The sequence below is a fragment of the Durio zibethinus genome, chromosome 12, assembly GCF_047325235.1.
Source record: "Durio zibethinus cultivar Kanyao isolate XHJ-2024 chromosome 12, ASM4732523v1, whole genome shotgun sequence".
Lineage (NCBI taxonomy): Eukaryota > Viridiplantae > Streptophyta > Magnoliopsida > Malvales > Malvaceae > Durio > Durio zibethinus.
In genome coordinates, this window is record NC_143173.1 from 11,749,422 (window position 1) to 11,772,549 (window position 23,128).

At 31.0% G+C, this 23,128-nt stretch overlaps 3 protein-coding genes across 4 annotated transcripts; 2 read left to right on the forward strand and 1 right to left on the reverse strand.

The window, feature by feature from the left end:
- Window positions 1-190: 190 nt before the first annotated feature.
- On the forward strand, window positions 191-5,947 carry LOC111296027 (cytosolic endo-beta-N-acetylglucosaminidase 1-like). Of its 2 annotated transcripts, XM_022890032.2 has the most exons (11): window positions 191-939; window positions 1,525-1,662; window positions 1,876-1,985; window positions 2,075-2,186; window positions 2,266-2,373; window positions 3,387-3,499; window positions 4,151-4,232; window positions 4,393-4,473; window positions 4,575-4,630; window positions 4,726-4,861; window positions 5,047-5,947. In XM_022890032.2, the coding sequence occupies exons 1-11, from the start codon at window positions 424-426 to the stop codon at window positions 5,767-5,769; spliced, it is 2,175 nt and encodes a 724-aa protein (XP_022745767.2). In that variant the 5' UTR covers window positions 191-423; the 3' UTR covers window positions 5,770-5,947. The 2 variants fall into 2 exon arrangements, with proteins under 2 accessions (XP_022745767.2, XP_022745768.2); XM_022890033.2 differs by lacking the exons at window positions 4,575-4,630; window positions 4,726-4,861.
- A 3,344-nt stretch (window positions 5,948-9,291) lies between these two features.
- Window positions 9,292-10,287, reverse strand: LOC111296029 (LOB domain-containing protein 12-like). Its single transcript, XM_022890036.2, has 2 exons — window positions 9,830-10,287; window positions 9,292-9,701 (listed from the first exon to the last, which is right to left on the reverse strand). Exons 1-2 carry the CDS (start codon window positions 9,983-9,985, stop codon window positions 9,339-9,341), a joined length of 519 nt encoding a protein of 172 aa, XP_022745771.1. The 5' UTR covers window positions 9,986-10,287; the 3' UTR covers window positions 9,292-9,338.
- Window positions 10,288-18,465: 8,178 nt separating this feature from the next.
- LOC111296028 (ferritin-3, chloroplastic-like) lies at window positions 18,466-21,021 on the forward strand. Its single transcript, XM_022890035.2, has 8 exons — window positions 18,466-18,891; window positions 19,315-19,398; window positions 19,487-19,547; window positions 19,637-19,724; window positions 20,133-20,194; window positions 20,411-20,476; window positions 20,582-20,645; window positions 20,761-21,021. The coding sequence occupies exons 1-8, from the start codon at window positions 18,560-18,562 to the stop codon at window positions 20,814-20,816; spliced, it is 813 nt and encodes a 270-aa protein (XP_022745770.1). The 5' UTR covers window positions 18,466-18,559; the 3' UTR covers window positions 20,817-21,021.
- The last annotated feature ends 2,107 nt before the right edge of the window (window positions 21,022-23,128 follow it).

The window sequence follows — 23,128 nt, forward strand, 5'->3', positions numbered from 1 at the left end:
AATTTCAGGATAAAATTAAAGAATAAAACATAAATTTATTATTATTATTATAAACGAGTAAATTTTAAATAAATTTTGAATAAATTTATTTCACATGAACGAATGAAATAAACTTCTTCATTTAATAAATGAAAATAAAAATGTTATTCATAATCACTTATTAAATTTCATAAACCAATAATAGTCGAACAATTCACCGATGAATTTATCGAAGTTATATTCATTAACACATATGATTACAGCTCTGCCGTAAATAAACGGTTATCCAAGTCTTCATAAATCTTCTTCCGGAGCCTTTTGCACGTTTAAAAATCCCTTCCCACCGACGTTAACTGAAGAAAAAGACCAAAACCTTGAAAATAACAGAATAAAGGAGCTCTTACTACCTTCGAAGTAGCTTCCGAGCTCACATGTCTGACTCTGATGTCTCTAAAGTCAATGCTTCTCCTAATTCTCCGGTTTCTCCCTCCCTTTATAACCCTCAAAACTCTCAAAGCTCTCCACAATCTCCTCAACTCACTTCTCAAAACTATCAAAAAACTCCTCGGAAAAATCATGTCCAACCAATCCGATGATCAAAAATCAGATCCCCCACCACCCTTTGATCCATCAAAGCCGTCCATTCCCATCTCCTACCCAATCAAGACCCTTGAAGACCTTGACTTTCGCTCTTACTTCACTTCTTTTCACTACCCTTTTAATATATCCAATGTTCCTCTCCAACCCAATTCAGCTTTGCCTCAAAGGCCTAGGATTTTGGTTTGCCATGACCTGCAAGGTGGTTACGTGGATGATAAGTGGGTCCAGGGTGGCAATAATTCCGGCGCTTATGCCATCTGGCACTGGTATTTGATCGATGTTTTTATTTATTTTTCTCATGATTTGGTCACCTTGCCTCCTCCTTGTTGGACAAATACTGCTCATAGGCATGGAGTCAAGGTTAGTTACCTAATACTTTAGTATAAAAATGGTTATTTCAAGTAGAAAAATGGTTGGTTCAGCAGACTCAACCGATAAATCGAGGGTGCTTTAAAATTTATGATTTTCCTATAGATATCTTGATTTTATATACATATATCATTCAAGTAGAGAAATGGGTTTAGGTAATAAATCCTTGTCCTTGTGCAAAGTTATCAAAGTATCATTATCTTCATTGGGTTTTTAACAGAGAACTACTAGTTAGCTATAACTGTTCTTTTTTTTTTTTTCTAGAAAATGAATTTCTTATAAATTTTTTGCTTTAAATTGCATTGCTTTGTGAAGTCTAGTTATAGTTCAAGGGGCTGATGGAAGAAAATTAATTAACCACCACCAACAACTAACAGAAATTTTGGTGATTTGAAGAAAAACACAATCTTTTGTTTTTGCTATACCAAAATGGTTTCTGTTTCTTTTCTGTTGTAGCTGGTGTATTATGGTAATCCAATGTGTTTGGAAATCTGTTTCATTGTCTTTGGGTTCTGGTGTGTTAGAGACTAAAGGAAGCTATTTATATGTTTTATGCCTGTGGCTGTGGAATCTAAGGTATTGGGGACATTTATCACTGAATGGGATGAAGGGAAAGCTATTTGTAAGAAACTGCTCTCGACAAAGGAGTCCGCTTACAAGTATGCTGAACGCTTGGTAGAGCTTGCTATTGCTTTGGGCTTTGATGGATGGCAGGTATGTGCTACTCATTAAATATCAGGCTCAAAACTGTTAAAATTTTTTGGACAAGAGAAAGATAAAATTGAGAGAATGTTTGATGCTATTTTGAAAGAAGACTGGCATTTACACAATATCAAATAAATTTGATTCCCTCTGTTATGTAACCTATGAAAATTCCATATTTGGCACTCCCATTTCTACAATTAACGTAGGAACGTTTACTTGCAGCTCAATATGGAGGTTGAACTGGAAGTCGGGCAAATTCCTAACTTGAAAGAATTTGTTAGCCATTTAACTCAGACTATGCACTCCTCACTTCCGGGATCTTTGGTTATATGGTTTGTAAAATTGGAGAAGCCAAACTCAAATTGTGAATATATTTTGAAGTGTATTAATTTTTATCTGATTATTCTTGTTGTTTACACAGGTATGATAGTGTTACAATTGATGGAAAGCTTGACTGGCAAAATCAACTGAATGAAAAGAACAAACCTTTCTTTGACATTAGTGATGGAATCTTTGTTAACTATACTTGGAAGGTATTGCCTTAATTTTATCATCCATCTCATACTTAATTTGATCTTTTGTTGTATGTAAAAACCTTTGTGTTCCTTGCAGGAGGACTATCCAAAACTTTCGGCAACAGTTGCTGGCAATAGAAAGTTTGATGTCTACATGGGGATAGATGTATTTGGAAGGGGCACTTATGGTGGCGGGGAATGGACTGTACATTTCTTACTAATCTTATGATAAAGATATATGTTTAATTTGATTTTTTGGTTGGTTTCAGAAGTCAATATGGAATTTAACAGTGTGGAATTTTGTTTCATTTGTTTTTAGTAGTTATTGTTATCTTTACATTTTCTTGACATCTTATTTCCTAATGATGTTGATCTCATATCAAAATTTGAGAAACTATGCGTTCATTTTTATCATTGCAACTGCATATGGATCTTAGATACAGTTATTGATGTGTATGATTGAAGAAAGTCTCTTAAAACAAAAATAAGAGCTCTTGGTGTCATACAATTACTAATCATGCTTTATTAGGGTAATATCTTTTGAAGTTGGAACCTGACATATGAATTTGGTTGTTTACGATTTCATCAACAGTTGGTACCATTGTTTCCTTTTCTGGGTAATCTTAGTGTACTATAATATTATATATGGTGAAAATAAGCAAACAGAGAATAGAACATGGTCTTGAGACTCTTGACCCCTATTAATATCAGTACCTGAATTAATGCATCCTTCTACTACATAACTGAAGATAATCTCATCTTCTTTCCCTCTGAATTCCTACAGCAGTTTGGTGGCTAGCACTATGAACCTTGTTGAGTCTGATTACAAACTTCATTTTTAGGTCTTCTATCCTAAATTCTTCTGCTAAGTGGAGAAAAGTAGTGCACATGTGCCCCATTTAAAAAGATCTAGGTCATATATTTTGTTTGTATTTCTGGTTGAATTATATGCTTTACATGTTTGAATAATGTACTAGGAAAAAGAATTATTTCATTTGTTATGAACTTGGATGTTACATGACGAATTGTAATATGATGCTATTTACTTGTTATAAATCTATTGAACCTGAGAGTGAAAGATGAAAATCAGCTGTAATACATAGACTAACTTAAATCTGAGTTGCACTTCAAGTTGAGCCTGTTACTATTGTTGGTTTCTTGTGTCAATTGTCCTTCTATTTTTACTGATTGAAACCCTAACAATTCTTTTCATAACAGACAAATGTTGCACTTGATGTGATAAAGAAGGATGATGTCTCAGCTGCCCTATTTGCTCCTGGATGGGTTTATGAAACAAAACAACCCCCCGATTTTCAGACTGCTCAAAATTGGTAATGCATTTATTGTTTTGCTGATTACTCCACTCTTCCCTTTCCATGATGCTTTGATCCTATACATTTCTACGTCACGACTCCCTTGTTGATTTTCCACTCCATGTATGAAATCATTGTCAATGTCTGGTGATTAAAGAGTATTATTCTATATTTGAGTTACTGACATGTATAGAGTTTTACTAGAAGGCATACAGTTCTTTGATTAGTATGTGTTTTATTACTTGCTTTATTTTCATTGTGATTTGCACCTTGTGGGTTCCTCTGCTTAGTGAAGAGGGAAGCATAACAAGAATTACAAACAGGCAGGATGTTACAGTTCCTATCTAAAGAAATACTCTTTTTTGCAATATTGCTTCTGTTAATGTTTTTCATTGATAATCATAGCAATAGATTGTTCCAGATTTTCTTCTTTAAGCTTAAAAAGTTATATCGATTTTGTGGAATTATTAACTGCCCTCTATCATGTAAATGTCTCGATATTATGACTACACTCCTAATGTTATACCTATTTCAGTCATTTAGTCATCTTTTTAATTCTGTTCTTGTTGTTGCAATGTGATATATAATATTCATAATTTATAATAATGTTTTGACCATTTTATGTCATAATTTTAATAATTCTTCATTGCAAATTCTTGGCTTTTGCAGTTGGTGGGCTCTTGTTGAGAAATCATGGGGAATTGTACAAAATTATCCTAAAGTGTTACCATTCTATTCAAATTTTGATCAGGTTGCAAACCATATCAAATTCTTTGTTCTTTTCTTATGTGTCTTTCAGAATAAGAGGGCATGTAAAAGTTGCTACACAAATAATCAATCCACTAACTGAATTCCTAGGGAATATATGCGTCTATTGTCTACATGTTGACTGTCTTTGATGTTGTGACCAGGGCCGAGGGTATCATTTTTCCATTGATGGAGCACAAGTATTAAGTACTCAATGGAATAACATTTCTTTGCAAACCTTTCAGGTAGGGACTACACGGATATGTCTTGTTTCTCTCACATGTAAGTTTTACTTGAAGTTAGTTATTACGAAAGAAAATGTATATGCTTCTACCTTCTGTTTCAGCCTTTACTTGAGTATGCCGATGCTCCTACTACAAATGCTATTGAAGTCCATGTTGAGTAAGTTTAATTGCATGAGTCATTGTACTTGACATATATGATTCAGTCATACGCATAATGTTCAGAGGTTTAAGAATTGGTTGATTAAACGGCAGCTTCAAGGAAGCATCTTTTATTGGAGGAGGAAACCTTACATTTAAAGGAATTCCTGAAGCCAAAGCCTCTGTCTCAACAAGACTCTTTTCAGGAGAGCTTCTTATGTGTGACTTACCTGTTCACATCACATATTCTGTAAGCTATCTCGAATAGGTGTTCTGTATTGAAACCAACTACTTCAAAAATTTACTATTCTATGGCAGGGTGGGATTTGGAAATCAAATCATGGGGCATTTTGCATATTCACTAACAATGGCTAGTCCATTCTATGTTACTTTTAGTATTAGCTGGGTTAACCCGAAAGCCACAACTTGCTGCAGGTAAAGTTAGAAGGGAACTCTCAAGTGGGCCTTTCTCTTGAGTTCTTTTCCAAAATGAAAGGAAAAAGGAAGTTGCTTCTTGCATCCCAAGGAATGAACCAATTCTCAAGCAAATTTAGTGAAGTGATCGTGCCGCATCAACTTACAAAACCAGACATGGATCCAGGATGGGTTATACAAGAGTGTTGCATTGCATTGAATGGATACACATTAACAGAAATTCACGCTCTATGCTACTGGCAACAGCCTGAAAATGGTGTACTTATATCAGAAGCTAGATCAAATTCCCAGGACCCAGCAGAATATTTTGCCATCCTTGGACACATTAGAATTTCAACTTTTGACCAGAATACAGAATTTCCTCCATCTACTTCCTGGATCGTTGAGGGTCAAGATGTTGAATGGGGAGGTTCTCAAGGTTCCAAAACCCTTAGTCTTAAGATCAGCTGGAAACTGAAAGATGGAAAGAATTCTCCTTTCCCAAGGTACAATATTTATGTTGAGAAACTAACAAAAGAATCAGTCACAACTCTAGCAAGGACACAAGAAAGCGCATCGGAGTTCATTGGAGTAGCACACGTAAAAGTCTTTTATGTATCTGACCTTGTCATCCCTTCTGGCACTTCTAGCCTCAAATTTATTATTCAAATGTGTGATGCTGATGGTGCTAGCCAAAAGCTTGACGACGCCCCTTTTTTTCAACTCAATGTTGAAGGTCAATGAGCATTATCAATTTTGTTCCTTTGCATCAGTCATTAGCAAGAAAAACATTGCTTACTTGCGAATGTCAGCTTCAAGCCCTAATAAATTTGAGCCTTTACTAGCTTTTACTAGCTAGAATTGACTTAGCATAGATTTTTTTTTTTCTGGTGAATGGAAGGATCCTACATTACATTTATTAGACTATTTGGGCAGTTTGCTTGCATTACAAGGATCTTGTCGTATTGTCTGTAATACTTGAGTGCATATAATAAGCCGTGCCGAAAAGCCCATCTAGCTTAACATAATCTTCTGCAAAAAGTAAGTTACCAAACCTCCAATCACAAGGGATTTTCAATTTTCGTGGTGAGAGATGCACATGAACAACATATCTTGCAAGTTTTACTAGCTAGTTTTCAAACAAATGCATTTTTGAGTAAATACCAACAGGAATTTCCTTGTTTCTGTATAGAAATTGTGGGTTCAGGCAGCCTAACTCCTGGTGATGGTACTAGCAGCAGCTGCCAGCTATTGGTAGTTTGATGATGGTGGTGGAAACATAGTCCCATGAAAAGAAAAGCTTCTTTTAAGATTCTTGTATAAGGCAATGCAAGATTAGATTAAGTTGTGCTTAGAAATGAGTAGTGGGGTTGGGGGAAAGCGCTCTTGGACTGACTATTTCACTTGATGAAAAAAGTCATTTTAGATTGTAAAATGCTGCAATTTGCTTCTCTACATCCATGTCGATTAACTACAAAGAGAATTATGTACTCAACCTTTGTCTTGAGTCCTTATCTTCCATGAAGATGATGGAGTCTGTACTCTTGCACCCAGGCAAAAACTCAATGGCTCAAGAAATTCCATTGCACTGGCCTAGACATTCCTTTTGTCACTTCATTCATGTCTAAAAATTCATTATTGAATTTAAGTTTGTGATGCTGAAGGAGGTAACCAGAAGCTAAATGATTCATCCCTTGTCTTCAACAAGATTTGGATAATAGAATCAAACACCTATAACACCATTGGAAAACTTGTTTCATGGAAACCCTGTAGCAGAACCATGTAAACTGTGAAAGCTATGTTTGTGATTCTTACCTAAACAACTAATCTCCTTTCTCACCCACCAACACCAAAAAATTAAGCATTATTTCCATGGCAGAAATGATGATTACCCTTCATAGTTAAATGAAGTTAATTTGCTAAGGCAGGTTTCCCAGTTAAAAGTCACATCACAAATATTGTTGTATTCCTCTCCTTTGATTTGCCATAGAAACATATCATAGCAAAAGAAAATCCTTTGAATTTTCTCTCCACTTTGATTTCATTAATATTCATAAAGGTGGTTCCAAGTGCTTGAATTTAATTTGATTGGAGCAAGGAGCATACATATGTAGATGCATCCTTTGGAAGTTATAGTGTCACTTTATGTAGGCTCAGCCTGCATGCAGTCAATTAGCTAGGCCAACTACGTAAAACATGAGTAAACCTTGGAAGTCAAACTAAACATGAATGAACCAATTGAGCCTTCTTTAAATTAGGACACTGCAAACAAAATTGGGAGGAAATAGGATGATCATCAGCCAGCCTTAGAGTCAAGGGGTTGTTTGTTTCCATCTTAGGAAAAAATTGTAACACTTTCAAGTTCACAAGGCCAAACTCATAAACTTTTCTATTCCATCAACATTTAACAATACAACATATAGAATTCGAGTATTTGACTTAATGGTTACATGATCATATGATAAGTTTCGAAATCCCCTTTTTTTCAAATAAAAAACACAACCACAACAAAACCGAACACCCATAAACTTGATTTCAAAATCATTTTGCCATTATATATTTTGAACAGTCATGGATGGTCCAAGAACGTTACCCATATTCACATCTTTGTCCGAAACCCATGTTCATTTGCTACAATTTTAGTTTTAGTGATTAAGATTTAATTCCGACAACTTTAAATCAATGGAAAATGCTTGTCTTCCCTTATGAACAATGAATCCATTAAATTAGATAGCCCTAGGTTCTTTTTGAACAGTCAGGCTGATGATTGACTCTCCCACTCAATCACTTTGGCATTTTGTGTGTTTAAGCAAAGTGGCTGAAAAAAAATATATATATATATATATATATTTATATTCTAATAGGATGACTTAGACAAGAGAAAGAGGTGGAAAAAGAGAGAAGAGAGAAGATGATGATATAACTGAAAAGATGGAATGTATTTTGAAAATCAAACAGCCTTTCTTTGGAAGTATTATCCTCGAGCCCTCAAAAGATCATTCATATAACAAGCTTCTGACCCACTGTCTCATCTTTGTCCCCGTAAAGAAGTGGAAATCGAAGTTGATAGATCAAAAGTGAGATATCTTTGTCTTCTAATGTAAAATGTAAATACCATAACATTGAAACTGTGTTAAAGGAATCAATCAAATGATAATCTCTTCTTTCTTTTTCGCACATCTTTAATTACTTTCTAAAAGCTGATGTGGGTACAAATTCATTTTTAATTTTTCTGACATTATAATAATCATAAATTATACTATTAAAAAATAGTTATTAAAGATGTTTTTGGATTCAAAGAGTAAATTGATTTCTTTTTTTATTAGAGACTATCAACAAATAATCGAAAGTATTTTTTATTTTTGAATCAATCTGACTTATACAGTAACACATTTGTTCAGTTATATTACTATTTTATTTAACAAATCTCTTACTTTTAATCTATAAATAAAGTCATTCAAGTATTTTATCAATTGAAATGAAATTTTTTTTATATTTTTATTTTTCACTCAATCTGACCTCTTTTTTATTGTAACCCTTGACTTGAGTATCGAATGTAAATATAAGAATTACCTCCTACTTTTATTTTTAATTGCTCTCTTATTTTTTTATGATTTCAGGATTCTGACCTTTAACTCAAAACTCAACCTCAACGTTCATCGTCAACAATAATCATACAAATTTAACATATATTCAAGCTCACCATTGAACACTTAGTTTTAAAACATAGGATAAATGGAATGATGATATCCAGCTTGAATTGGCAGGAAAAGATACAAGAAAAGTTGGATTTGATGGGGATTAATAGAAGAAAATTTGAAAAAGGTTGACTTTTGGGAAATGCTTCAACATTAAACAAAGTGAGGAATCTTAGGTCAGTTTTTGTTGTCTTTGTCTCACCTTAATTCATCATCTAAAATTCTTGGAAGTATGGAGAGAGATGGATTTTATAATTGATTGATAATAAGGATTTTACTGGTTTAATTACCTTAAGTAACAGCCATGAAATCAAAGCAAAAACACTGCAAATTGATTTTAAAAAAGAATAGTACTAATGGATAGGAAATTTTTTTTTTGGATGAAATTATCAACAAAAAAATTTCATTAATAATTACTGTCGAATTATCGAAATCATATAATTAAGGAAAACTCTAGTTTACTTCACTTGTCACATGCTAGAGTTGACCTTAGCAACATACTCTTGTCTTGCCACGCACTTTATATTCTGTCTCTAATTGTCATTTTAATTAAAATAAAAAAATGAAATTAATAACTCTTAATTTCATTGATTTGAAAAGAAAAGAGAGATTTTATTAAGATACTATGTCCCCAAAGATGCTCTCTCTCTTGAGAGAATAATCATGGATTACATTAGTAGAAGGATTAGCAAAATTGAGGTACTGATGATGATGATGAGATGGGAGGTGGTTATTGTGGAGAAAAGATGATTTAACATCTTCTTGGTCAAGTTGAGGGGTTGGTAGCATTGGCTCTTGCTGCATCTGGATGCACAGTATTTCAGCTTGAGCCACTGCTAGCTGCATTTGAAGCTGAGAAACCTGGTTCTGTAAATAAGATATGGCTCCTACACATCCATAAACTGGGTCTCTCGCCCTTGCGTTTGCTTCATACACTAAGCTGCTCACTGCATCTGCCCGTTGCTGAACTGGTAGCTCCTGGTTTTTTCCAAAAAACATTAGTAACTAAGGTAGTGATCATGAATTCATGACTAATTAAGTAACATATCGGCCAATATTATTGCTTGTAAATGAAAAGAAAACTTCAGGCAGAGATGTGGAGGAACCTGCAACATTTTGCTGACATTGCTAGCACCAAAAACCTTGTGAACTATGGCAAACTTGTGGGGATCATCAGAAGGGAAGTAAGGGGCGAAGATACAGTCCTTGGCACAGCGTCGACGAAGCAACTTGCAGGAAGCACATGGCGAATTTCCTCCCATATTTGGGAACCAAAGTGCTTAAATTTGTTGGTAAATATTTATGAAGATAAGAAATGAAAAACTGCTAGGAAGAGTGAGAGTAAAAGCACAAGCTTAATGTAGATTTGTTGAGAATAAGCTGAGAGGGTATGCATATTTATAATAGCCAAAGAACGTATGTGCCCCAAGTGTGCCGTGTTTCAGCCAGGGTAACTCTCTTTATTTTAAAAAACAATTCAATATTAATACTCATAAACTGACATCTTGAAAATAATTGCATGAACCAAATGAATTAATACATGAATTCCGATTAAGTAAGGTTGGCATCTCAACAACTGATGACAGTATATCTCCAACTTTTCTTGATAAATAGGGTTAGATTTGTTTTGTCCATATGGGTCCAAAATAGAACCATTGGATGAATAAAATATTTAAGAAAGGGACAAAGAAAGTTTGGACATTGAAGCAACCAGAAGGCCAAAGAAAATGTAACTTTGAAAATTCCTTTTCAAAACAAACTAAAAATACACTATATAACTATGTATCATTATCATATATATATTCCCAGCAAATTAAATAGGTATATATTTTGTAACCATTGCTTCTATAATGTGACAAAAGAAAATACCAGAGGCGCCAGCCCAACTCCATCGGGCCTAAACCTGAGAAAAACCCAACGGTAACAGTTGACCGCCGCCAAAGGATGTAGTAGTTGGCCATATACATACATACATACATACATATATATATATATAAATATATATTGCAGTCTATAAATGTAAATGGGGTATGCCTTTCACGTTCTTCTTCCATCTTCTGAGGTTAATTAATGCCTCAACGTGCGTGCATGGCATTAGGGGTTAATTTAGGGTAGGGGCTTAGGCTTGGGATAAAAATAATAATAATAATAATAATAATAATAATAATAATAATAATAATAAGACCATAAGAGATTTATTCTTTTAGAAATGTCACAAACATGGATGTTGGTGTTGAGCTGTCAACAAAGGAGCAGAATTTTGTAATCATAAGATAAGATATTGGTTAATAACAAAGGTAAGAGATTTTTTAGTGTTTGTGTTCTCATATTTAAGAAAGTATGTATATATCAAATTCAAGTCCTATATTACTTGAGAGGGATTTAGGGTGATATCGTTGACCTAAATTAAACTAATAGTCAATAATCCAATCAGAATATAACAAATTAGTATTTTTATATGTCATCATATAATCAATTGAAATAACTTAATTCATATAAAATTTTAAAATTTAAGTCGACTTAACACACTAATTGATCAAATTGAGTAAAATTAACTCAACTCACACTCTAAAATAAAATGTTTATTTTAACCTTTGGATCATAAAATACCCTAATTGCAAAACAATGGAAAATAAACTCTAGACTCGAGACCTTTAGCCTTGAGAGAGGAGGCGAGGCGAGGCTGAACGTGAATGTCTGTTAGCCACCCATTCAAAGATTCACGTGAGCACAAGCAAAAGCAAGCTCCCCTGATCCATGTATGTGCGTGGTTTGACCCAAATCATTAATTACTTCAACAAACCGTCAACGTGAGCATGTGTGTGCATACAATAAAACTTAACTTCATGAGTGATCTAAACACTTCCTTTTAATCTATATATTCATATAATTAATAAGGTGGCACTATAGTTTAAAGCATGATTTTCTATAACAATTTAAATAATAGAAACCAAGTTGGTTTTTTATAATCATAATTCATCAAGAAACTAAAAGTTCTAGTTAATTTAGAAGTATTTGGAAGGAGTTATTTATACTTGTTTAATAAGGATCTTAGGTTTAGACAGCCAAAGCTCAGTATAAAGGGATTAGGATCGACATCATAGACTTAAATTGAGTTGGCAATTGACGGTTTATTTGTAGATGATAAGTTAACACTCTCATCTGCTGATAATTGAACTGTTGAGATGATTAAATTTGTTTAGAATTCAAAATTTTAAGTTGATCCGACACGACAACTTGACCAAAATTATCAAAATACCTCCCCCTAATGATTTTGCTAGTCACTGGCACTCTCGTGAGCGAGTCATCTTCAATCGTTATCACTCAATCTCCTATATGATTTTGCTAGATCTCGTGAGCTAGTCATTTGCTATATCCAATCGGTCCATTTAAAAGAGAGATTCATTTTGGTTAGGTCATAGCACTGGTGATGTAGTTAGTTTTGACCAAGTCATTGAACCTGTCAAAGATTTTCTTTGCAAAACAACAAGAAACAATATTGAAATATCATTACAGCCCATTGTTTTCTACAACATGGGGAAACTGGGATTGAGTGTCACCAATCCGCCTTCTGTGTGTCTTTGAATCGTTAACGTTCAAATTAGTCAGCCACTTAAGCAAGTAGAACTTTATTTTGTTTGTCCCATAATGGATCGATATGGGATAAAGATTTATCCACGGAAGTGGGTTTTTTATAAGAGAAAAATGACAATTTATTAAGGGTCTATTAAGATGAATAGTTAGATTAATTTTGATAAGATTAAAAATAATAATAATAATTATTATAACTACAATTAAAAAAAATTATTATTACTGTAATTGAAAAAAATTTTAATAAAAAATTTATATAGAATAAATCTTATTAGAATTGACATTCAAATTTAATTTATAGTAATTAAAACTTAACTACACGTCCATCAAAGGCTAAATCAAATAGCTAACAACATTTAAAACATTGACTTAATTTCATCTTCGCAAAGCATCACCAAACTCAATTAATGCCCTTCACAAGTACATATAGCTCTTGATTAGCTGCCAAACCCACTTGAAAACATATGAAAACAACACATATTTGAGCTAAGTCCTTTTATCATCATTGTCGTTGCAACATTATCTTGATGGGTTTTTCACATGTGTGCATTATTAGTTGGTTTCATGATATTTTCATCAATGTTTGAATTGAGAATAAGAAACTATAAGATGCTTTAATCTGATGAGCCAGAAATTTAATAGTGAAGATAATTGAACGAAACCCTACAAAGAAATTAATGAGATCCTGACATGAAAAATTAGATATATAGAGGGATTTTTATAAGTGAAACCAATTTCGAGGGAGATTACTATTGAAATCTGTAGTTTTTGTAGGAACCCTAAGTCTTATCAGTATTTCTCACTCTTGCATTAATGGCCCATCACATGATTCCAAACTTCCTTTTCTGTCTTCAATAAAACAATAACAACGACAACAACAAAGCTCTCTTTTTCATTGTGTTTTGCATGTGTGTTGGCTTCTCTTATGAGTTATGAAATCTTTTGCTTTTAAAAATTGTTATGATCAGATGACGAATTGTTTTGGGTAGACAGTGAGTTTTATTTTGCCAATTTGGGCACCCCTTCCTTCCTGCATATATTTTCTTCATGAAGATCTTCTACCTGAATGAAATGACTAGCTTGTCCCCTACCAACAATGCAAGGCCAATTCTGCCTTTTCTTTTCCCAACTAAATAATTTTGGAAAAAAAGAACCCACTTTTCTTATCTAAATTCCAAATTTATGCACAAAAATTTAAGTTTGTTGATGGTGCTTTTAGAGTGTTGGTAGGATGGGTGGTGATTTGGAGGTCCTATGAGAGATGATTTGTATTTATAGTAGGAAAAGCATATCAAAGAATGCTGAAATTAATTTTTTGAGATGCATTTCGACACTCAAATTAGATAAATATTTAACTTTTTAGAAAGAAGAATGTTAACTATTAAGAGTGCTAAGGAAGCTTGAGGAAGAAGGATATAGTATTTTTACTATACCTAAACCTTCTTTTTACCTTATATATGAGAGAAAAAACAATGATGTGATCAAGGCTTTTAACAATTAATGATAAATTCATATGAAACTCGAAAAAAAAATCATATGAGTAAGTAGTATATATTACATTTAATGATATCAAGTAAACGATAATTATATATAATGATTTTAAATAAATTAAAAATTAATTGATTTGTTGTGAAATTATATATTGATAAGACGTTAGTAAAAATAGTTGAGCAAATCTTTTTTAAAACGAAAAAGAATCTATTTGTAATGATGAGTTTGATTATTAACTTACTTTAATAGTAACGTAATAATCGAACATATAATTACTTAACGTACATAAAAATTAACTTTGTTGATTGAGTGAATAGTTATAACGAGCTTACATTAATTAGGTCATCATCAAAATGATTTTATATTACTTATTCAAACTCATCTCCCACTGGTTTTACTTGTCAACTATGGCTGACCATAGAAACAAAGTTTGTGTCCGGAGTGCCCCATCGGGTGGCCTCTCTAATGATAACATCAAGAGTACTATTTATCAAAAAGCTAAGCTCTAGGGAGGTGAGACCATGTCAAAAAGGGGTAAGAACCTTGTTCTTGTTCGAATTCTGTGAACTTTTCTGCAAAAGATTTAAGGCAAAGAATATTTTAGGAAGAAAAACAGACATCTTCACCACCATACAAGGAAAAACATGAGACCTCCAATGCATGTGCATTAAATGAGCTTCGTAGCAATGAATTAGGTCTATTTTCGAGATGCCATTTTTTTTTTCTGTCATGATACGGTCGTAATTAAAGTTGATTGTCTTTTACCATGATCAATGGTAATCTCACTGTTGGGGTTTGGCTGTTGTGCAATTTCTCTTTTTCAATTCCTTTTGTTTAAGTTGTATTTTCTTTACACCAGCGAATAATGAACAATTTATCATTGAACTATTAGCTTATCGACACTAAAATCGACTTCAAAATTGCTGAGTTTTGAGTTTGAATTTTAATTTTAATTTTAATTTTAAAAATAAAAAATAACTAAATAACACTACTATAAAAATAGATTAATTTTTTTTAAAAAAGGAACAATTATTTGGTCTATTAAATTTTATTATAGTAAAGATTTAAGATTGGATTCCGATTTTTTATTTTTATGTATATGAGGTTAATTTATAAATTTATAAGTATGTGAAAAAGTTTATACAAGAAGTATAATTAATTATATTTGTAAAAATTGATACCTAATTTATAAAATATTATTCGTTTTGATACAAAAATCTCATGATTTTATCCAATAAAAGAAGTCTCACAAATTTAAATTTAAATCTCTTTATATATATTATATCATATCTATATATTTTTTAAACATAGAATTAGGAGCGTCACACTATTAATATATTTTTATTAACTTGATGATTATGTAACCTATACAAATTTAAATTTAAGATAAGACCTAAGATCATATATATATATATATATATATATATATTCTAAGATATTTATTTTTTATTACGATAATCTAAATATGAGAATATATATATATATATATTATCTCGCCTACTAGCATTGAAGTTATTAAATTTTTACCAATGAAATTGGTAGGATAACACACAATCACATGCCATATAAAGTATATTAAAAATAATTAAAAAATAGTACAGCAAAATATACATATTGGTGGGTCCAAAGCTTCTTTCAACATTTTGTGGAGGCAAAATGTGGTAGGGACCTCTTGGGCTTATAATTGAAATAAGGACCTCATGTTAGAGATCCTAAGGGCATCTATGTTGGGTCCCAACAAAGCCATATTCAGCTAGCCCAAACATGTTAGGGTTCTTTTCGAGAAGCTAGCCCATCTAGTATTTTTGACACTCCAATTGGAATTCCCAGCCTTTCAAAGGTGGGCTAATCTTTATATAGCTTTTATGGTAATAGGCTTTTAGTTGAAGCCCATTTAAAAAGAAGCAACATCTCTAAAGTATGATTTACCTAAATAAAATAAAAAATTTTATTTAATGCACTTTTAATGAATTTTTTTAGTTCACAGACGAGATTAATAGGATAATATGAGTGTAATTTTTTAGTTAATTTTTTATTTTTTAAATATATCTTAAGTGATATTAGAGGTGATAACAGTTTAGATTTAATTAGATTCAATTATATATTTTCAAATAATATTTAATATTATGAATTTTTAAATCTGATCTGAATCCGAATCGATTTTTTTTTTAAAATTGATTTGATCTAAACCATATCCTACTAATTCAATTCGATTTGTCACTTTTTTATTTTTTTTTTGTTTTTTATATACTAATATATGTAAATAGATTTATATATAAAATAATTATTTTTATTTTATAAAAATTTAAAATATATATTAATAAAAATATATAATTAAATTCGGTTTGATTTTTTTTAATTTTTCATATTTTGATCTAAAATTTTATCCGAATTGAATTATACATTTAATATTAGACTTTAACTCAAACCGCGTTAAAAAAATTAATTCATAACAAATTAAATATTATAATTTTGAATCAATTTTTGAGTTTTTCATTTTTTTTTCGTTTATAATGACATATATCACCATATTAATTTTACTTGCAAAAATAAAAATTTTATTATAAATAATATTTTATAAATTTTTATAAAATAAATAAAAAACAATTATTGTTAGATGGTAGTGATAATAAGGGAATTAGATGGGCCACTTCAATCATAACTCATAATCAACATTGAAATGTACACTTACTAAGATAAAAGTGGAGCTAAGGTTCTTTTTTCCCACATTGACGATCACATTTAGCCTAATAAAAAGTGATAGGCCTCCACTTTGCCTATTCTATGAGATCAATTAGTGTTTTTGTTTACTAAAACCATTTTGCAGCTCCCAATATCCTTCTGTTTTAAAATGTTTTTGTCCCTATTCAAACCCTTTCTTGGATGCTTTTCTTTTCTAACACATCCCATCCATTGAAGAACAGTTAAAAAGGAAACCAATGATATTTTTATCCGTCCAGACTATAGAGTAGACTAAAAAAGGGCGGAAAAAAACAAACAACAAAATACAAAAGTAAATATTAAATAGATTTAATGATTTATATATTTATATCATATAAAATATTATAATTATATATTTATATTATATTTTATATAAAAATTATGTATCATAATTTATATTAATATAAAAATATAAAATATAATTTTTATTAAATATATATAATTATTATCATAATTTTAAATCATATAAATTTTTTATTTTATTTTTATATAATATTTATATCATATTATTATATTTATATTTTAAATTACAATATTATAAAAAAAATTATCAGTGATAGTTAAAATAGCTCCTTTTATTCAATAAATACTCCAAATTTGACTTAATTTAATCAAGTCAAACGTTTCACATATTCCCTTAACAATTCTATAAACTCTATAAAAGCTCCTTTCCCCAAGTTCCACCAAGTTTCCTCTCATCCGTACATAGAAGAAAAATCATATGGTTTTTTTTTTTTTTTTTAAGAAAAATTCAAAATTGATAGATTTGTTTAAATTTTTAAATCTAAGATATATTATATTAAACAATTTTAAAAATAATGGATACAAGTTATACATTTAAAATAATCTTAATAAATAATTTTAATAAAAAATTATCGATTAAATTTAAACTTAAAATTTTTAAATAAAAAAAAATAATTCTTATTAATTTAACCAACCTTTTATTGATAATGATAAGGAGTTTTGAAATTATATTAGCACTTTCTTTTCTATCAAAATGTTAATAATAAAAATTTATAAATATATATAAATTATTGAATAAATTGTTGAGGAAATTTAAAATTCTATAAATAATGTAATTTAAAATTTTCACCAATAAAATTATGAGTTAGTACATATATGAGAAAAATATATTTAAAAAAATTAATATAATAAAAAAATATACATGATAATCTTTTAACTGGCTTATAAAATAAAAAATTTGTTTGATAAAGTATAAAATATATAAACATATTACATTACAAAAAATAAAAGGACAAAATTTTACCATTATTTCTTGAAAAAAAAAGGAAAATTTTGCGATCAAAAGTGGGTGACACAAACATAAAAACCAGAAAAGAACAAAAGATACAAACTACAACACTTGAATTAGTATCAAACTCAAATATCACAATACTACAAAACCAAACAAAAAAAAAAAAAAAAGAAAAATTGTTCTAATATTCCAACTTCGTTATCTTTCTCTTTTGTCACACAACTACAAAGATAACAATTACTTTATCTCAGGATTGTTCTGTTTGATGTAAAATTTTTGAATTCAAATTTAGTCAATGATATTTTTATTAAATCATGTCGAACGTATGGATTGTAATTATTATTTTTAAAACGTAAAATTTAATATATATTATTTTATTTTTTAAAAATTTAACGATTTATCTAATTTTGAATTTTTCATTAAAAAAATAAAAAAAATTGCTTTGATATTTACATATCGTGTCCTTTTGACATAGACAACAAGACTCCGAATGATTACAGCAAAGATTACAGCAAAAGCAGAACCTTTTCTGGATCACATGGTCCCCCAAGACACTAGATTAATATCTGCAAATCAACCACGAGCCTGCCACGCTCCCACCGTCCACGTGTCATCAATCAATGGTACTATCCTGTCACTAGCCACGCTTTTACTCTCACTCCCTTCACCATTCAAAACCCTCCAATTCTTCTCCCTCCTCTTCAATCTTCCACGGTTTGCAAAAATCTCTGTTTTTCTTTTCCCTTTTCGTCAAAAGCTTCATTTTTTCTTTTGAGCCATGTTGCTGAAAGCTGCTTCAGCCTTTTCTTTGTTGAATCCTCAAGTGGAAAATCTGGGTCCCCTGTGTTCCTCTATTTCTTCATCTCAGACCTCCCTTTTCAATTCTTTTTCTTCTTCAATTCTTCGGCTTTCTTCTCCAAGAAATGGAACTGGGTCTGTTGTACTTTGCGCTACCAAAGGACACAACACCAAGCCCCTAACCGGTGTCGTTTTTGCACCCTTTGAGGAAGTCAAGAAGGAGCTTGATCTTGTCCCCACTTTGCCTCAAGTTTCTCTGGCTCGTCAAAAGTTTACCGATGAGTGTGAAGCTGCTATCAACGAACAAATCAAGTGGGTTCTTTTCTTTTTAGATTTTTAGTCAACTTTGTATTGAGAAAAAGGTTTCAGTTTTAAGATTCTTGAGAAAAAGAAGGTTCTTTTATGCTTTGATCTGCTTATTTATGTCAAAAAAATAATTTTTTTTCTTGTTCTTTACTTCTGTATGAAGCTAATTTAAATGTATGACCGAATTCCATGCACTTTATTTCCGGTCAAAACTAGGATTTAGCCTCAAGATTCTCTTTTTTTTTTTTTTTTTTTCCTTTTAAAGAATAAATTTTGAATGGATTCTGATATATTAAACTTGGGCTTATATTCGATGGCTATGGCTTTAAGTGATGAGGTTCTGATTTGCTGTACTCTACTTTGTTACACAACTTGTATATGTATATGCTTATGTTCTAATGTTTTGTTCATTTTGTTTTGGAATGACAGTGTCGAATACAATGTCTCCTATGTCTACCATGCTATGTTTGCCTACTTTGATAGGGACAACATTGCACTCAAGGGTCTTGCCAAGTAATTCTTCTTGAAAACTGTCGATTTTGCTGAGGTTTTTGGTACCCGTTTTCGGTTTTGAGCTAAATTGAGGCTTTCTGGTGAATAGGTTCTTCAAGGAATCGAGTTTAGAAGAGAGAGAGCATGCTGAGAAATTGATGGAATACCAGGTTTTTGATCTATTCTGTCTTTTGCTTATTTTTGCTGTTCTTTTGTCTCTGCTATTGTTTTCGTGATTCGGATTGTTTATTATTATAAGAACAAACGAGGTGGAAAAGTGAAGCTGCAGTCCATATTGATGCCCCTCTCTGAGTTTGATCATGCAGAGAAAGGAGATGCATTGTATGGTGAGTTGAAATTATTAGAGCTAGATTTGTGGCTGGTTAGGTAAAACGTGTTTCAATTCTTATTTGGCTGCCTTCTTGTTTTTTCTCACCTTCAGATAATATATATCCACATGAACAAAGCAATGAGATATAGAATCACGTTGTAGCTATGGAAAAGTATGTTTGTAAATGTTTGTAAATCTGTATGGTTGATGCGTTCATATATTAGGAATCTAGACAACAAAGAGATATATCATCCATGGAGTATTTGGAATTTCGTGTGATATATCATCTGTTCATCTTTCTTAACGCTGAATTGGAGAGCATGCAATGTCAAATAAGTCAAAAGTGGTAAAACCGTGCTTTCGATGTTAGTATGTTGTATGTTGTATGTTGTTGAAACTGATTGTATCTGATTCTTTGGTTCAGCAATGGAGCTTGCCTTGTCCCTGGAGAAACTAACAAATGAAAAGCTCTTGAACTTGCAGAGTGTAAGACTTTCCTCTCTTTCTATTTTTGCTATCCCGTTTTCTGTTTACGCTTTGATTTTTAACATGTTAATAAGGTCTAAGGTCTCATTGATTTGGTTTACGAAATCATCGGACAAAACCATGTTCAACAGCCATGTTGTTTTACATTGTGGATGTTTCTAAGATGATAACAAACAGTTTTCGTTGAACTAATGGTCAAGGCTTTGTGGTAAACAGGTGGCTGAACGGAACCATGATCCGCAATTGACAGATTTCATTGAAGGCAAATACTTAGCTGAGCAGGTAAAATACAGTTTTGGGTTCTATAAAATCTGCTTTTATAAAAATGTTGCAAAATAACAACAGAAATAGCTTCACGGTTTCGATCCTCCCTTACTTTCTCTGTAGGTGGAGGCCATCAAGAAAATATCAGAATATGTGGCTCAGTTGAGAAGAGTTGGCAAAGGACATGGTATGAATCCTTTACTCTATGCCACCATGCTTTCATCTTGTTCATCTATTTTTTATTCTTTACATGTTCCTGGTTCCCTGGTTCCCCGAACTTAATGTCCTTGGTGGATATTCAGGAGTATGGCACTTTGATCAGATGCTTCTCCATGAAGAAGCGGAAGCTATTGCATGAAACTGGACCGGCTGCCTGGTTCCACGTCAGAGGTTGTTCTATAAGGGTCTTGTGTCAGTGGTTCGTTGCAGAGAGATTTTGGTTGTAAGCTGTATAATTAGTGCAGAAACTTTGTGTTGATGATAAGAGCTAATAAGGGATATAAGTCCTCTTAATCAAAATTCTTTTTCGTGTGCCGCATTAATGACAGTATTCTTCGTTTAAATCCTGCAACGTTAAGCAGATAGCTCAAAGGAAAAGTTTGATAATAACTGGAACCTAACCATATGGCCAGGAGTAGAGGTGTTTATGAGTTGGGTTTAGTAGGTTATAACTTTTTTTTTTTGGGTTATTTTAGGAGGATAAATTCTTAGTAAAGTTTTGATTCGAAATCAGATTTTTAATATTTTTTCAAATATTTTTAATCATTAAGTTAAAAGCTTGGGGATTATTTAGTAGATTATATATATATTTTTTCATATTTGTTATGATTTGAAATGTCTAGGTTTCATTGTTTCATGTTCAATATTAATAGTTTATATGTGTGTGTATATTTGGTTTTGAGTTGGGGATTAAAAAATTTTCAAAGTTTAATTTAAATTAAAAAAATAAATTTCAAGCTTACATAGTAAATTTAATTTATATAATAAAAAATAAAAAAGTGGTTAAATTAAATGTAATAATATTATATTTAATTTATATATATATATATATGTAAAAATGAAAATTATAAATTATAAATAAAAAATATATAATTTTTATTATATTTATGAATTAATTTATATATAATTTATATATATAAATAAATAAATTTATATATATATATATAGTAAATTTGTATTAGGTAGGTTCAAGTTTTAAATATTTTATTTAAAATTGGATTTAAAAGTTAAATAAGTATAAAAATTTTGTGTAAATTTGGGTTTTTAATTTTTATTTAAATTATTTTAAAACTTAAATAAAATTTCAAATTTGTACGGATAATTCGAACCTTCAACAGGTCCAATCTAAAGTGAGTATTGATAATTTGAAGTTTCCTTGTGCTTTTCATGAGTGGAAAACAATCCCTGGGTCAATGACCATTATCTTGTCAAAGTCATCGGTGTGTTTGTGGTGGTTCTCATCTATGAAAATATCATCTTCTTATAGTTGTTAGTCAATTAAAATCAAATCATTCTCAGACCGGAGAAAGCTTATTAGAAAGATCAATTCAAGAAAAGTATTTCGAATAGAAACCACCTCTGCCTTGCTGCTCACGAATCATTTCTGCGTGATGTCGGATTTAGATAAATTCAAATTGTTTTAAATTGAATTAGGGTGAAAAAATTAAAAAAAAAATAAAATTTGATTTAAATTATTGTATTCAGTTTGGATATGTTTTTTTTTATTCAATTTAAATTAAGTTGAGATATTAAATATATATATATATAGTTTAAAATGAATTTTAAAACAGGAGGTGAAAAAAAATGACTGAATCGAATTATATATTTGTATTAATTTTATATTTTTAAAATTTTTATAAAATAAAAATAATAATTTTATATCAAATTTTATTTAAATATTTTAAAATTTTATATTAAAATAGTATATAAAAATAAAAAAATTTAAATTTAAAAATCAATAAATTTAATTGATAAAATTTAATTTAAATCAAATCAGATCATATAAAAATTCGATTAAGATTATGATTAAAATTTAAAAATTTATAATATTATATAATATCTCAAAATTTTGAACCTAATCTTAAACTGTTATCATCTTTAATTTGAATCATTTTAAATCGAAATAATTTAGATATTTTATATTTTAAATAAGATATAATTATTTTAGAATGATTTTTGAGTTTAAATTGAGTTAAAATTCATTTTTTATTCAAATTATTTCAGATTTAGTTGAAATTATTTTGAATACGAATTTATTTTATATCTCTAAGATTATGGTGTGACCACCTATACTAAATAGGCCAGCCAAGTAAGATATGTGAGCTGTGGCAAACCGAAAAATTTTTGTGACAGTTGAACCGGATCAAGCCACAAAAACCCATCCAACTTTTGCCCTTTTCCTGATTCTGTGGGCCTCGAGACCGCCACCTAGATTTGAATATGGGCTTTCATGGTCCCTGGGCACAAACCACACTTTAAGTGGCCGTGATTCCTCAATAATGGATCCAAGGGCCCAAAGAGAAGGCCAGTAATGTCCCACCTCCCAAGCAAATTGCTGTAAACTGCCACGTGGAGAGCTTTGACATGTCCACTTGTCGGTTTTCCATGGGTTGAAAGGGCCCAGCGCCACGCGGCAATGAGACATGAAAAGCAACCTCTGCCAGTTTTAAT